The sequence below is a fragment of the Xenopus laevis genome, chromosome 5L, assembly GCF_017654675.1.
Source record: "Xenopus laevis strain J_2021 chromosome 5L, Xenopus_laevis_v10.1, whole genome shotgun sequence".
Lineage (NCBI taxonomy): Eukaryota > Metazoa > Chordata > Amphibia > Anura > Pipidae > Xenopus > Xenopus laevis.
This window is the reverse complement of record NC_054379.1, coordinates 167,243,339-167,261,106: the sequence shown is the minus strand read 5'-3', so window position 1 is coordinate 167,261,106 and position 17,768 is coordinate 167,243,339. Positions and strand designations below refer to the sequence as shown.

At 37.6% G+C, this 17,768-nt stretch overlaps 1 protein-coding gene across 1 annotated transcript; it reads left to right on the top strand.

The window, feature by feature from the left end:
• The first annotated feature begins 8,584 nt into the window (after positions 1–8,584).
• Positions 8,585–14,040, top strand: LOC121393872 (vomeronasal type-2 receptor 26-like). Its single transcript, XM_041563633.1, has 2 exons — positions 8,585–8,765; positions 11,615–14,040. The coding sequence occupies exons 1-2, from the start codon at positions 8,750–8,752 to the stop codon at positions 12,514–12,516; spliced, it is 918 nt and encodes a 305-aa protein (XP_041419567.1). The 5' UTR covers positions 8,585–8,749; the 3' UTR covers positions 12,517–14,040.
• The last annotated feature ends 3,728 nt before the right edge of the window (positions 14,041–17,768 follow it).

Here is a 17,768-nt window from a genome sequence, read left to right as displayed (position 1 = left end):
AGTGGCTGTGAGTCAATTGATCTCCAATATTTCTACTTCTCCTGAAAGTTATCAGTGGTCTGTTACCAATTATTTGTTTTAGATCTTTGTCTTGTTCCAAGATATGCCAATGTTTGGAAAGTATCCGGGTGATTTCTTTGTGTTCACTACTGAAATCTCCTATCAATCTGATTTGTTTATTTTCTTTTTGTTTAATGGGAGACATTTGTTTATGAGGGACCAGGAGTGAATTCCTGTCCTTTGCCAGTGCTATTTGATATGCTTTTTTCAGTGAATTGTGGCTGTAGCCCCTTTCCCTGAATCTTTCATATAATTTTTTGGACTCCACTTTGAAATCTTCCAGGGTGTTGCACAGTCTTCTTACTCTTAAGTATTGGCCAGTTGGAATTCCTCTAATAGTACTGCGGGGATGCTGACTGTTAGCGTGTAATAGACTATTTGTGGCAGTCTCTTTTCTATACCCCGTTGTTTTAAGTTCGTTTTTGGGACCCCGATAAATCCTTATATCTAAGAAGTTGATAGTATCCTTATTTATCTCAGAAGTTACCCTCAAGTTAATTATATTAGTATTAAGTTTGTCAACAAATTCATTGAAGCTTTTTTGGGTACCTGACCATATTATCACTACGTCGTCAATGTAGCGTAACCATAAGGAAATATTTTGTGTGTATTCTATCAAATCTTCATTGAAGACGAAGTTTCGCTCCCACCAACCCAAATACAAATTAGCATATGAGGGAGCACAGCTACTGCCCATCGCTGTGCCCCTCTGTTGGTGGTAGTATTTATTGTTAAAAGTGAAGTAATTGTGCTTTAGTATATACTCCAATAGTTCTACCACAAATGCATTATGATCATTATATTGGCGACCCCTCTGTTTTAAGGTTTCCTCTACTGCTGTTATGCCAACCTCATGTAAGATGCTTGTATATAGTGATTCAATATCCAAGCATGCTAGCCATTGATTGTCACCGAGATTGATCCCATCTAAATGACGCAGCGCATCCATTGTGTCCTGAATGAAGGAGGGGAGGCTGGCAACAAACGGTTTTAATATGGTATCAATATATATGCTAGCAGGTTCATTGAGGCTGCCTATTCCCGAAACTATAGGACGTCCGGGTGGCGACTGAGCATTTTTGTGAATTTTTGGAATTGTGTAAAAGGTGGGGATAATCGGGGATTTCACCCTTAGGAAATTGTATTCTTCTTTGCTTATGAGTTCTTTCTCTCTGCCTGATTGTAAGATCTGAGTTAGTTCAGACTGGAAGGTTTTCGTTGGATCGCTGCTCAGTTGAATGTAGCAGCTAGTATCACTAAGTTGGCGTTTGCACTCCTTTACATAGGATGTGCTCTCCATGATGACGATGTTCCCTCCTTTATCACTAGATTTAATTGTGATGTCTGAATTATTAGTTAAATCCCTTAAGCCCTGTCGTTCTTTAAACGAAAGGTTACTTAGGTAGTGTCTGGTCGAGCCTCTAGTCAACTGTAGTGCCCTCAAGTCCTCGACACAACTTTCAATGAAAATTTCTACCTTTGGACAGAGAGCATTGGGGGGGGTGAAGGTACTTTTAGATTTTAAATCAGTGAAAGGACCTTCTATTCTATTTCTGAAAAACTCATTATCATCTAAAAGATAACACAAATCCTGTAAGGCTTTTTGTTCCTCAACTGAACAGCTATTTTGTTTATTCTCTTTTATGAAATATTTATGTAATAGCAACTTTCTTCCAAATAGATGTAAGTCCTTTATCCAGTTAAAGGTATTAAAGGAACTCGTAGGAGAGAATGACAGACCCTTTTGTAGTGCAGTAACTTGATGTTTGCTCAGTTCATATTGAGATAAGTTAAAGATTTGTAGTGTATCAGTACCAGTTATTTGTTGAATCGGTAACCCCATCTTTTTCTGTCTCTCAGTCTCCCCCTCCCTTTTTCCCCCATTTGCCTTTGTTCTAAAAAAGTCATCGGGTTGAGGTACTATCTGACAAAGAAAGAGATGGCGGGCTTTCTGTCCTGCTCCGCTCATGTGAAAACTTTTTTTTAAAATTCGTTGGTCTTATTGAAGCAGCTGCACCTTCACTGACATCACTCTCTGATGTGTAATCAGAAAAGGATGAAAGGTTTTTAGCATTGATAGAACTGGACTGTGAGCCAAAGTCAGTGCTGTATATTTTGCCTAACGCAAAATCGGTTTTGTCTCGATTGAATTTCTTCCATTTGCGTGACTTAAGTTCATTAGCCAGTTTATCAATGTTCGTTTGTAAGTCGTTTTCTTATGGAATCCCTACCTAAAAATAAAAAACAAACTCCTAAACCATATCTTCCTAGCAGCCAGAATGAAGCAAAATACTGGAGATCCCCCTGCTATGTTTAAAATTAAGATTGACAGGAGATTTACTAATGAAAAACTTATCAGCATTATTACAGATAAATAAAAGGTTTGGCAACCCTGGATAATTTATAGGCTCAATAGAACCCTACCCACCTGCCTCTTTACAATATAATGGCACTAAGTTGCTGCAGGACAGAAAGAATATAGAACAAACGTGTATCAGCTATTTAGCCAATGTTTCAAGATTATTTAGGTTGTTAACCCAAATCTCACTCTAAGAAGCCATTAAGTTTCTCAGCAACTGCTTCAGGCCTCCCTGCTGGGGATACCCCTCAATTTTGGAAAAATCTATAGAATTATCATCATGGAAACCCCCCTAGCCTATAATCACCCCTCTTCCAACTAACCTTCCCATCTCTATATTTGTACATGCTTATAAAATGTATTATGTTAGTTCTTTTCTTTTAGTTGTTTTTTAATGAGCTAGTGGGCAGGTTTTGTAGGTATTCAAAACTGATTGTAATATGTGTGTGTGTATAGTGTAAGGATTACATGCAGTCATTTGCATCTTAAGAAATACCTAATTACTAACTGTGACATGCATTTTTACAGTTGTGGTCCTACGCTGTTTTTAAAAACTACAGGGACATTCAAGTATCTGATTTCTGTTAAATGATTCAGTGTTGGTATTGAATGTGGCATCCTTGCAACAGGATCTTGACAAACTGGCAATTCGGGCAGCTAAGTGGCAAATGAGATTCAAGGTTGATAAATGTAAAGTCCTGCACCTGGGATGTAACAATATCCACTTATACCCTTAATGGGACTGCACTAGGCAAATCCAATATGGAAAAGGACCTTGTAGATGATAAACTTGGCTGTAGCAAGCAATGGCAGTCAGCAGAATCAAGGGCAAATAAGGTCTTGAGCTGTATTAAAATGGATATTGATTCACGGAAGGAGGGGGCATTTTTCCACTGTATAGAGCACTGGTAAGGCCCCAGCTAAAATATGCCATACAGTTTTGGTCTCCAATGCTCATTACAGCACATTATAGTATTAGAGAGGTTCCAGAGGGAAACAAAGCTGCTAAAAGTTATGGAAAATCTTAGCTATGAGGAAAGACTGGCCAAATTGGGGATGTTCACACTGGAGAAGAGGAGCTTAAGGGGAGATATGATAACTAAGTATAAATATAAATATATCAGGTTGTATCCAAGGACAAACTTTGGTTTCCCCACAGTTCAGCACTTGCAGGTCCTCCTCCACCTGTTTGAGACGATCTCCAAGTACAGAAAATAAAGTGCTAGAATCCTCAAAAATTCATTGAGGAGGGGGATTTAACAGAAAGGATAAAATATAGTGTAGTATTTTTTCAAAAAAATTTTTTTTGTTATTTGTTTTTTTTTAAAAGAATTTCTTAAACACCCACCGTGATTATTGACAGTGATAATAGTGTTCTTTTATTTGACTTAGAAAAAAAGAGAGCCCAAACTGTGATGGTTGTGAAATAACAAGTGAAAAAATATATATAAAAAAATGAAAAATGAAAAATAAAAAATAAAATATAAATAAAAATAAAAATAAAAATAAAAAATAAAAAATAGAAAAGAGTGAAAAGTGAATTTGTTCAGTGAATTAATAAATACCCACGATTTCTTTCCAAGTGATAATAAATGCAGTGTTATTCATTACTTAAAACACATTCAGTGCAGTAGGTGAATATTAATCTGATTAGTGAATATTTAGTGTGGGTTAAACTTCCCCTTAGATTTTTCTCGTTTGAGATCCACACTCTATGGATTAGAGGAAAGGTAACGTAAAATACTTTGCCACAATTCCGGTACAACCGGTTGTGCAGCTCACTCACCAAATGTGAGTTAAGGGAGAGCGTCTGATAGGTCCTGTTCGCGCTGTTTCCACTCTTTTTCTGCTATCCAGGTTTTTGTAAGAGGGATAAAAATGGAGAGGGGCATGTGCAGGGATCACTTTAAAACAGTTTAATAGAATAAAAATACACTCACAAACACGATCGGTAAAACTGCAAAAAGGATTGGTAAAAGTCCCGCGAAAGTCGCTGTGTTTCCTTGGCGTCCCTCGGAAGGTACAGACGTCTCTCTGGGTCGGGTACTCCTGCAAAAGGTTAGCGTGGTCTTTTTCGCTTACGCGTTTCGCCTGGCTGGCTTCTTCCTGAGCTCAGGAAGAAGCCAGCCAGGCGAAACGCGTAAGCGAAAAAGACCACGCTAACCTTTTGCAGGAGTACCCGACCCAGAGAGACGTCTGTACCTTCCGAGGGACGCCAAGGAAACACAGCGACTTTCGCGGGACTTTTACCAATCCTTTTTGCAGTTTTACCGATCGTGTTTGTGAGTGTATTTTTATTCTATTAAACTGTTTTAAAGTGATCCCTGCACATGCCCCTCTCCATTTTTATCCCTCTTACAAAAACCTGGATAGCAGAAAAAGAGTGGAAACAGCGCGAACAGGACCTATCAGACGCTCTCCCTTAACTCACATTTGGTGAGTGAGCTGCACAACCGGTTGTACCGGAATTGTGGCAAAGTATTTTACGTTACCTTTCCTCTAATCCATAGAGTGTGGATCTCAAACGAGAAAAATCTAAGGGGAAGTTTAACCCACACTAAATATTCACTAATCAGATTAATATTCACCTACTGCACTGAATGTGTTTTAAGTAATGAATAACACTGCATTTATTATCACTTGGAAAGAAATCGTGGGTATTTATTAATTCACTGAACAAATTCACTTTTCACTCTTTTCTATTTTTTATTTTTTATTTTTATTTTTATTTTTATTTATATTTTATTTTTTATTTTTCATTTTTCATTTTTTTATATATATTTTTTCACTTGTTATTTCACAACCATCACAGTTTGGGCTCTCTTTTTTTCTAAGTCAAATAAAAGAACACTATTATCACTGTCAATAATCACGGTGGGTGTTTAAGAAATTCTTTTAAAAAAAAACAAATAACAAAAAAAATTTTTTTGAAAAAATACTACACTATATTTTATCCTTTCTGTTAAATCCCCCTCCTCAATGAATTTTTGAGGATTCTAAGTATAAATATGTAAGGGGATCATATAATGATTTATTTACCAGTAGGTCTTTCCAGCTGACACAAGGTCACCCATTCCGATTAGAAGAAAAGAGGTTCCAGCTAAATATTGGGAAGGGGTTTGTTACAGTGAGAGCTGTGAAGATGTGGAATTGTCTCCTTGAATCAGGGGTACAGGCTGATACATTAGATAGGTACAAGGAAGGGTCGGATGATTTATTCACCAGTAGCTCCTCCCAGCAGACAGGAGGGAGCCAATGAGATTAGAGAAGGGAAAGGGGTGTTACAGGGAGACCTGGGAAGTGAATCAGTGGTACAGGCTGATACATTAGATAGGTATAAGAAGGGGTTGGATGGTGTTTAGCAAGTGAGGGAATACAGAGATATGGAAGATAGCTCATAGTACAAGTTAATCCAGGGACTAGTTCCATTTTGGAGCCAGGAAGGAATTTTTTCCCACTCTGAGGCAAAATTCAGATGGGTTTTTTGCCTTTCTCTGGATCAACTGGCAGATAGGCAGGTTAAAAACAACAAAAAGGTTGAACCTGATGGTTGTGTGTCTTTTTTCAGCCTAATTTACTATGTTACTATGTATTTTTTTTGTTTAAAGGGATACTGTCATGGACATGGGTTTTTTTCCAAAATGCATCAGTTAATAGTGCTGCTCCAGCAGACTTCTGTGCTGAAATCATTTTTTTTCTAAAAAGAGCAAACTGATGTTTTTTATATTTAATGTTGAAATCTGATATGGGGTTAGATATATTGTCAGTTTCCCAGGTGTCCCCAGTCATGTGACTTGTGCTTTGATAAACTTCAGTCACTCTTTACTGCTGTACTGCAAATTGGAGTGATATCACCCTCCTCCTTTCCCATCATCATAACAATGGGAAGGTAATCAAATTACAGCTCCCTGGTACAAATAAGAACAACACTCAATTGTAAAATCCAGGTCCCACTGTGACACATTCAGTTACATTGAGAAGGAGAAACAACAGCCTGCCAGAAAGCAGTTCCATTGTGCAGCACTGGATCTTTCTGAAAGCACATGACCAGGCAAAATGACCTGAGATGGCGCCTACACACTAATATTACAACTAAATAAAATGTTGGATTAGGAATCACATTTTATATGGTAAAAAGTAAGCAAAATCATGACATAATCCCTTTAAGAAAGATTCTTTGCGAGGCAACTTTACATATTTTATTAAATTTCTTATTCTAGCTAAATAAATACATCCGTAATTTGAATTTTACGACATCTACTGGTGACACCATCTTCTTTAATGACAATGGAGAGCCCCCTTTTGCTTTTGATATAGTCAAGTGGTTTTTCCTGCCAAATGATCCAGTTATGAGACAAAAGGTTGGGAAATTTTATCTATTAAACAGTGAAAAACAGTTTTATATAAATAGCAGAGATGACGTATGGGGTCCTTATTTCAAAAAGGTAACAATTATATAATTTTTTCTCTAAATGTGTGTATGTGTATTGTACTGTAATGTAGCTGGAGGGGTGTTGGGAGTAAAGGGGGAAAATATGTCCATAGAAGGGACAAGCACAGACTTTTTGCTAGCTCATCACCAAACCCCAAAACTACGATTCACTGCATAAAGTTAATAACATCCCATTTATCCAGACTATTTCCAAAGACTTTGATCTTTCAAAAACTGTATAATTATGTAACATTATGTTAATTATGTAACATTAACAGTTGTTTCTGAAAAGGGGTTGGAATGTTTAGGATTACTATGACAAACAAATTGTATTGATTTGTAGGGAAGCAGTGATGCTTAGAATTCTAGGGGAATGCTGCATTGTGGGAATGTGCAAGATCCGAGACAAGTTTTATAAAATCACAATTCACTGGATGCTGCCAAAGTTATAAAAAATCAGAAAAAATCATGTATATGTAGGAATGGTTGCCCCTGGCCTGGGCAAACCATGTTATTGCCCTTTATTAGAAGAAAAGAATATTGAGGTCCTCCTAGAATATGTAACCAGTAGGTTGTAATGATTTAGGTGACCTGCAGTCCCAGAATCAGTTAAGCACATTTGCCTAACATCATAAGAATCATTTTTTTAAGAGGTCCATTTATTAAAGGTTGAATTTTGGAAATAGAGCTTTTTGAAACAATTAAGATTAAATATCAGAGTTAAAAAAGTATGACCAGTACGCTTAACAATCTGAAAAAATATGAGTAACTCATGAAACCTCTATAAATTTGTGGGCAATTACAAGCAAAATAAAATCCAATATTGTCTAAAACACTAAATGGTTAAATATAATCAGTGCATTTCCCATTGACTTTTATGGGACCTCTACTGTTTTTTCTTGGCAAAATTTTGTATTCGAGTTTTTCAAAATGTTTACACTTCTGGAAGCTTTAGAATTTTAGAGAAATAAAAAAAACGATTTTTTTAGAGAAAATTATGATTTGTAAAAAAAAAGTAGATCCACATATTAGTAAAAAGGTTCAATAGTGTCTAAAGAACTAGCACAAATTGCCATGCTTTCATGCTCTGCCCTACGTTGAACTTTTTTAAATTGCTGCAGGTCTCTGATTTCCAAAACGGCATGTTTCCCATGAATACAGTACTATCTGCATTTATCACGCTTAAGAGGACTGGCAATTTATTAAGCATTGGGCAAGTAGGGTGCAAAATACAAATTTCAGTTGCAAGCCACCATAGGTCTCATTTACAGTGTAGGATGCAGTGTGCAAAGAAAGGTCCCAATTAGCTTTTTTGTGCACTTTGTAGGCTGCATCCACATGTCTCTGCCATTTGTTTTTGGAGCACAGAGACCTGCAGCTCCTCCCATTAATAAAGCACTGACTGTGTTAGTAAATACTGGTTAGAGGAAGGTGAGGAGACACTAAGACTCCCCTCTATCACCAGTACAGGGTCCCTAATGTAAATGAGTAAAAATTAGGGTAAACAGTGCTTCCATTAGAAACAAAAACTGTGGTGTAATTTTTGGAATGTGCTAATGTGAACTTGAGAACTGGATTTGATATTGATTGATATCGATATTGGATTGCTTGCACAAGGAAACAATTTTTGTTTATTGTCACAAATACTTCAATCACATAATTACTGTAGCTATTTATAAACCCATTTTATTTTAAACTCTTACTGAGCTTACAAATTATACAGCCATATTTACATGGTTTAACCATTCTTAGCCCACAGGCTAAATAATCTTTATATCTGCCACATGTAGATTCCTAAATCTCAATGCAATGAACCCTGTTCCCCAGGATACAGGAAATCTAAAATAGAAGGAAAACCATCTTGTTGTTATGATTGTATCAAGTGTGCAGATGGAGAAATGTCCAACACAACAGGTAAGTCGTAGATAAAATTTTATTTCTGAAGGCCAGAAGTACAAATATGTGGAAAAACATTTTTAAAAATCTGTTTTTCACTTTTTTTCAGGAGTATTTCAGGTATTTACTATTATTAGCAGTTATTTTCCCCATGCAAACACACACAAAAATCATTTTCAGCAAGCCAAACACTGCCTTATGTGCCCTATATAAGAATTTTTACCTGGCTCCAAAAATGTTTGATGACTTTTACAATCGATCAAACAAGTTAATTTACAGAAATTGATTTTTCCGATTTTTTTTAAAGCCATAGGCAGACATTCTGTAAATTACCTTGTTTGATTGTAAAATTCAAGGTTCAAAAATCAATCATCTTTGCCGTCGTCTTGCGACGTGCAAGTTTTTATTCTTATTTGTGTGCAAATGTGTTCATTTATCGAATTTAATTACATTTCCCCCATAGTGTTTGGTACATCTTCTTGTTGATTTATAGAAAATTCTCCCCCAATACAGTCATTGGGTTTGAGTATGTTATACATTGGGTTTGAGCTGAGTCAAGATAAACATTAGTATTTAATTGAAAACAAAATGATTTCATGAAAAATTCAAAAGCACTTCCCTCCTCAACTCTGTTAATTCCTTTGATGTTACTGAATACTTTTTTAAAGGTTTTGGAGCCTTCCTGGTATTCTTTTGTAACCCTATATTGACCACCACCTATATTATAGGATATACACCAGTAATATCTTACCATCCACAGGTCCTGAATAGGGATGGGCAAATTTTTTGCCTTGTTTCGCCGAAAAAATGACGCCCATAGACTTGAATGGCGGCGTGCTTAAAAAAAAAAGATGCGCGTCAAAACAATTTCAACGCGCGACAACATTTTTTTGATGCCCATAGACTTTAATGGGTGTCTGCGACATTTTGCCGCTGGCGAATTTTTGGCGAAGCGAAACGAGTCAAAATCGCCCATCCCTAGTCCTGAATCCCCTTTGCTAAATAAAAGGGTACTGAGAATTTCTCTCCATGGCAGGGCTCCAGAGATACACACAGAGATGTCCCACTAGGAGACAAATACTACACACCAATGCAGTAAAACAAATAAGCTTTATATAACTGGCAAATATGAAAATTCACTTACATAATATCATATAAATAATAATACCCCGCCCTGTGGATTCAGTTTCCCTATCCTGGCACAGTCCTTACCAGGGAAAAGTACCACACTCCACTTTGGGTGGACAAAGCAAGTCACAGCCCCTTTTTCCCCCTAGAGCTATTGAACTTTTCCCAGGTAACACTACCTGCCCAAATACTTCTCTTATTGGACAGAGGTAGTGGCTCCCATGTTGCAGGTCCATGAACAACACCTGTTCTCAAACAGGGGACACACACGCTGGAGCCATTCTGATACCTTTACCTCAGGCAGATCACTCACCGAGGACTCACCAGTAATAACTTTTCCTCAGGCCAAAATTCACGGAGGGCTCACACAGAACTGTTGAGCATATCCCAGCCTCTTTCACAGGGAACCTTTTCCTGGAAGCTCCTTTACTCTCTCTGTTGCCTCTGAACACTAAATGATTATCAGGGTTGCTTTATCCCCAAGGCCTACCTGGGAACAATCACTCCATACTGAAGTGAGACTGGAAAGAACTGAGCAGAACAGACCCTGAGCACATGGCAGCTTAGCCTTTTATACACCTTACGCATCAATGGTACCTTCTGGCCAAATCTATTCCCAATTTAGGCACAACACCTAGGGGCACATTTACAAAGCTCGAGTGAAGGATTTGAATTAAAAAAACTTCGAATTTCGAAGTGTTTTTTTGGCTACTTCGACCATCGAATGGGCTACTTCGACTACTACTACGACTTCGAATCGAACGATTCGAACTAAAAATCGTTCGACTATTCGACCATTCGATAAGCGAAGTACTGTCTCTTTAAGAAAAACTTCGACCCCCTACTTCGGCAGCTAAAAGCTACCGAAGTCAATGTTAGCCTATGGGGAAGGTCCCCATAGGCTTGCCTGCGTTTTTTTGATCGAAGGATATTAGTTCGATCATTGTATTAAAATCCTTCGAATCGTGCGATTCGAAGGAATTAATCGTTCGATCGAACGAATAATCCTTCGATCGTTCGATCGTAGGATTAGCGCTAAATCGTTCGACTTCGATATTCGAAGTCGAACGATTTTAGTTCCTAGTCGAATATCGAGGGTTAATTAACCCTCAATATTTCGACCCTTAGTAAATCTGCCCCTTAGTTGTCCACAGCAGGTGATTTCCAACCACGTGGATCTTTTAGACCATAGGGGAATGTAACCCTATGGGTCCCTCCATTTTGTTGGTTAAACCATGTTGTGCTCATTTGGGCAGTTTTCAATGTATTAATATCTTTGAGAATTATGTTTGGATTTTGATCTAAGTCCACACAAAGTGACCTTCTGATCTCTACTATGCATATGTCTAATTCAACCTAGTTTATTTGCCTCCTATGCCACTGATGTTACTTGTGGTGTTATATTTAGAAACAATGATTATATCATGACCTAGTGTGCTTAGGTAACCTGCTATTTCTTTCTACTATTTACTCAAGTTCCTGTAATATGGTTTGTCAAATAATGTCTGTGTCTCCTTTTTAAAGAGTTATAATACTGAGGCGCTCTGTCTCTGTCACAATTAATATCTTGGAATATCCCAGATTGGTAGCCTGCATAAAATATGAATTCCACGTTATATCCAAAGAGTATATTTTGTTACAGTTATTTCATGGGGAACTGAAAAAGATTAAATTTTTCTGTCTTTGTGTTATTATTTTGTTTTTTTAATTCTTTAACATCTTGATATGTTGTATTTCAGATGCAGCAAATTGTGTGAGATGTACTGAGTATCAGAAGTCTAATACAGAGAGAACTGAATGTCTCCTTAAAGCTATAAACTTCCTTTCCTATACAGACACAATGGGAGGCAGTTTTACTTCCATTGCCTTGATCTTGTTCATCACAGCTTCCACAGTTTTGGGAATCTTTGTGAAATATTGGGGCACTCCGATAGTGAAAGCTAATAACCAACATCTCAGTTGTATCCTCCTCATCTCTCTCATGTTGTGTTTCCTCTGCACTTTATTATTCATTGGACGCCCAACACAAATATGTTGTCTACTCCGACAAGTAACATTTGGAATTGTATTTACTATTTCTGTTTCTTCTATACTGACTAAAACTCTCACAGTTATTATTGCCTTCAATGCCACTAAGCCTGGGAGCAAGCTGAAGAAGTATGTAGGAACCACAGTGCCCATTGTGTTAGTTATAATATGCACTCTGGGTTCATCTGTAATCTCTGCTGTATGGATGGCTTCTCACCCACCCTTTTTTGAGGCTGATACATTTTCAGAAATGGACACAGTTATTTTAATGTGTAATGAAGGATCTGTATCCCTTTTCTTTTGTGTTATTGGATATAAAGGAACCTTGGCCCTACTAAGTTTCATTGCTGCATTTCTAGCCAAGGATTTCCCTGACAGATTTAATGAGGCTAAAAACATCACATTCAGTATGTTGGTGTTCTGTAGTGTGTGGGTGACATTTGTCCCTGCATACCTGAGCAGTAAGGGGAGTAGAATGGTGGCAGTTGAGATATTTGCCATCTTATCCTCTAGTGCTGGATTATTGGGCTGTATATTTGTCCCTAAATGTTATATTATTTTTCTTCAACCTGAATTAAACACGAGAACATTTAAGATAAATCCTTTTGCTTGATATATTGATCTCCTTCAGAAAGCACAATAGTCATTCTTTTGCAGGTACCATAGATATAGCAGAAATAGTAAAACAATGGGATATATTCTATATTTGATAGACAAGAATGTGCCTATATAGATGAAGCAAAGTTTTGACACAGCAACCTTTTGTTCACGGATACTGCAAATTTCTGCAGTGGGGAAAGTGCCCCTTCTTTATTGGTTTATATCATCACCAACATTTGGGGGGTACAACATCCCTTCATCGTGTGTGTGCAGAACCGTGAACAAAAAGTTTCTGTTGCTAAGGGACCGTGCCGGGTCAACTGAGAACCAGCACCACTACTGCAAAGTGAGTAGTTTCCAGGTGTGCAGTGTATTTATTGGATAACTGTTGATTTTCGGCAAAGTATTGACACCACACATTGCATACTGTGAACTAAAATTAAATTTCAATAAAAGTGTCATGTTAATGAGTAGGGGATATAAGGAGTTAACAATTCCCACAATGGGGAACTGTACCTGTACCCTGGGGGAGGGATGTGTTCCCTTGTGGGGTTATTTATCAAAAATTCAAATATCAAATTTGTGAAGTTTTAGATGTTCATTTCTACTTTGAATGAATAATTTTTTAAAAACACTAGTATGTTTGCTTATTTATTAAAAAAATCTGAATATAAAAAAATCAGTTACATACAATTATGGAAAAACACTTGATTAGCTTGAATTTGTGAGTTTAATAACTCCAAAAACTCAAATATGTGAGTTTACACGCTTCAAGAAACCTTGAATTTAAAAAAAAAAAAAGGGCTAGAATTTTGCCTAGGACAACTCCCACTGACTTCTATGTGAACTTGCAAGCTTGTAGATCCCGAAGTTTTATATTTATAATTTTTTAAAGTCTTTTGAAAATATAGTTTGCGTTTTTTTGTGCAAAACAATTTGAATTGTGGAAAAAAATTGGAATTTGAACCTTGATAAATCACCCCTGAAAGAACTTGGGTAAAATGACAGGTATCTCTTGTTAAAGAGCACTTCAAGTATGCTAGATAGTCAATGTGAGGTAGTCAAAGTAGCTTTGTGCTCCACCAAGGATTGTAGTGTGGGGTAATTCCCTAGGCAATGCCAGACTGTGGGGACTCTATTTGCTAGGGATCAGTGAAATAGAGTAAATTTGGTGATATTTTGCTGGGGGCAGACTCCTATAGTGTATGTATTATAAAATATGAATTTGTTGTTATTCTTCTATCTGTTATCTGTGGAGGTTAGTGTAAAGTTGTCTACATGTTTATATTTAACCTTTGACCTAGGCACATTCATAGGTATGCCTATAGAGTAGTTTGAACTACATTATATGGAATTGTTCAAATCAGAATATTACCATATTAACATGTATACAGTGAGTTTTAGAAAACAGTCATTTGTAATTGTTGGAATAGTATAAATATATGTCTTAATGATTTGCTCAGGATCAGTAATCTCTTTGTATTGCTGGTCTACACAATTGTTTGTAATAAATCTTAATAAAAACTATTGGAATTTTCTTGGTCTCAGCTTTTGTTTATGCTTAAAAGTGAACATAAATCTTTTATATTGAGACTGGATACAGAGCCTGGGAAAGGATAAATAAGGGACTCACTAGTATTGGTGGCTGTTTAGCCTTTTCTGCTGTAACTGTGCCATTCTCTTTTAAGATTGTTATGGAGATAAATAAGACTGCTACTAATGCTTGGAGGAGGTCATCCAGGGACTCTACTTTAAGTATAGCAACTACTTGCTTGCTCTGTGTTGTGCAACTGTCATCTGTGATGTTTGGCAAAGCTTTTACAATCATTAATGTCTACAGAAAAACTTTGATATGTGATTGAATGATTTTTAGCTCATCTGTAAAGTTATTGACATGGTGGAGTCCATTCTGCTCATTAATGCATAACTGTACATCAGCAAATTATAGGCACTCAGTGGTAAGACAGATCCAGAATCCAGACTAGATCCTGATCATTTCAGAGCAGCAATAATACACTACTGTGCCTCACAACTGCAAGTCATCCCCATTCATAGTGGGCTGGGGGGAGCTTTCAACGTATCATTTTTCTTAGAAATAAAATATATTGGCTTAATATAATATAAATTAGTGTGTGAAACAGATGAAAAGTTGGATATGGGAACTCCCAGCACTCTCACTTCTACCATTCAGTGCTGCTCTACCCAAGTCCTACACAGTAGGTAACCTCTTGCTATTGGTTCTCTTATTTGTGAGATGTAGAAGTTCACAAATACTGTAAGTGGCCCTCCCAGCATTTCATGACAGAAACAGTCTGTGGGCCCCCAGCACTTCATGACATAAACTCAAGACTTTCACAAAAGAGACAGATGCACCCCCAGCATTATAAAACAGACAGATCTCTGGGTAATTAAATTTTTAAATTGATTGTACAATCCAGAGAGAAACAGGAAAATATTTTTATAAAAAATTAAAACTGGCTAAAAAGATAGGTTGTACAAAATAAAAACTGTTTTGAATACAGTTAGTTAGCCAAAAATATAATCTAAAAATGCTGGATTCAACATTACACTTTTGGCTAACTGTTTTTTATTTTGCACAGCCTATTATTTTTTAGACAGTTACATTTTTACAATAAACTGCTTCTTTAAGATAAGATTAGGTCAAAGTACTCACCAGCACACCCTGACCCTTAGAATTATGGTTCTGCCTGGTGCTTAATGTCTCCCGAGGGATGGGAATCCCCCAATAGGGATGTAGCGAACGTCGGAAAAAAAGTTCGCGAACATATTCGCGAACTTGCGCAAAAACGCGAGCGGTTCGCGAACGGTTCGCGAACCCCATAGACTTCAATGGGAAGGCGAACTTTAACATCTAGAAAAGACATTTCTGGCCAGAAAAATGATTTTAAAGTTGTTTAAAGGGTGCAACGACCTGGACAGTGGCATGCCAGAAGGGGATCAAGGGCAAAAATGTATCTGAAAAATCTGCCTGTGTGTGCTTGGAAGAGATAGTGTAGGGGGAGAGCTGTTAGTGATTTCAGGGACAGATGATAGTAAGTTTGCTGGCTAGTAATCTGCTTGATACTGCTCTGTATTGGAGGGACAGAAGTCTGCAGGGATTTGAGGGACATTTTAGCTTAGGTAGCTTTGCTGGCTAGTAATCTACTGTTCTCTTTAAACAACTGCCATACGTTGACCTTGTAGGCATTGTTTGCCCAGTTTTTTTGGACGCAGCCACTGAAGCACAGTTGCCAGAAAAAATATGCCATATAAATGCTGAAAATAGTAATTTTTCGCCATACGTTGACCTTGTAGACATTGTTTGCCCAGTTTTTTTGGTTGCAGCCACTGAAGCACAGTTGCCAGAAAAAATATGCCATATAAATGCTGAAAATAGTCATTTTTTGCCATACGTTGACCTTGTAGGCATTGTTTGCCCAGTTTTTTTGGTCGCAGCCACTGAAGCACAGTTGCCAGAAAAAATATGCCATATAAATGCTGAAAATAGTAATTTTTTGCCATATACGTTGAGTCAACGTATGGCAAAAAATGACTATTTTCAGAATTTATATGGCATATTTTTTCTGGCCTCTGTGCTTCAGTGGCTGCGGCCAAAAAAACTGGGCAAACAATGCCTACAAGGTCAACGTATACACTACTACAGCGGTGGATACGGATTACGTAAAATATATGAATGCTGCTTGAAAAAAAGTAACTCAAGTGGTTTTTCTAGAGACGATAATATTATCAATATTTAGACAAAATGTGAACAAGCTCACACAGCTAGATGGCGGTTTGAAGAAAACACTGTGCAAATAATGCCTACAAGGTCAACGTATACACTACTACAGCGATGGATACGGATTACGTAAAATATATTATGGCTGCTTGAAAAAAGTCACTCCGGTGTTTTTTCTGGAGACGGTAATATTATGGATATTTAGACAGAATGTGAACAAGGTCACACAGCTAGATGGCAGTTGGTTGAATAACACACTGGGCAAAAAATGCCTACAGGGCAAATAATGCCTAAAAGGTCAACTTATACACTACTACAGCGGTAGTAAAATAAAAAAAAGTAAAATAAAAAAAAATGAATATTAAAAAAAAAAATTAAAGTTGGTGCTGCTGAACTACTAGGAGCAGCAGATTAGCACACCAGTCCCACTCCCCAACACTGCTAGACTAATAGCACTGGGCTCTTATAGTAGTAGTAGTAGTAGTAGTAGTAAAACAACAAAAAAATAAATAAAAGCAGTCCTTACAAGGACTACTGTTATTGCAGCAGTCAGCAGATGAGATCAGAAGCAGGACAGCTGCCCACTGCAGCTACATACAGAGCACTGCAGTAGAAGGTAGATTACTAGCCAGCAAAGCTACCTAAGCTTAAATGTCCCTCAAACCCCTGCAGACTTCTGTCCCTCCAATAACAGAGCAGTATCAAAACGATTACTAGCCAGCAAACTTTCAACTGTCCCTGAAATCACTAACAGGCAGCAGCTCTCTCCCTACACTATCTCTTCAGCACACACAGGCAGAGTGAAAAAACGCTGCAGGGCTTCGGTTTTTATAGGGAAGGGGAGTGGTCCAGGGGAGAGCTTCCTGATTGGCTGCCATGTACCTGCTGGTCTGGGGTGAGAGGGCAAAAAAAAGCGCCAACAATGGCGAACCCAAAATGGCGAACGTCGCGCGACGTTCGCGAACTTCCGGCGAGCGCGAACACCCGATGTTCGCGCGAACAAGTTCGCCGGCGAACAGTTCGCGACATCTCTACTTGTAGACCACAACTTTTGAAGTTGACGTGGTCCATATTTTTGCTTACATTCATAACTATAGGCTGTTGGAATAGTTATCAGTCTTAACGATCTCACTAATTAGCATCTATGTTCTACGAGTGGACTTATTCCTGCTTATTAAGAAAATAAGATAAGTACGGTATCCTGCTTTTGCGATAGGATTGCCCTGGGGGCTAAATGGATGTAGACATGTATACAGTCATATATACACTTAACAAGGATTCTAATATCGCCACAGCTGGAGATCAGGCAAGATAAATGTTCTGTATATTCCAATGATAAATCAAGGTCTATTTATAAAACTGGTATGATATTCATCAGGATCTCTTTCTTGGTTACAGGGGTGCAACTTATCTGGTCTCAGTCTGGAAGACAGTGGGTACATCAGTCAGTGCAAATTTTTGGTTAATTCACATATACTGTATTCACTACTGCCACAGGGTTTTAGAGCCTTGTAATGAGGTATTTT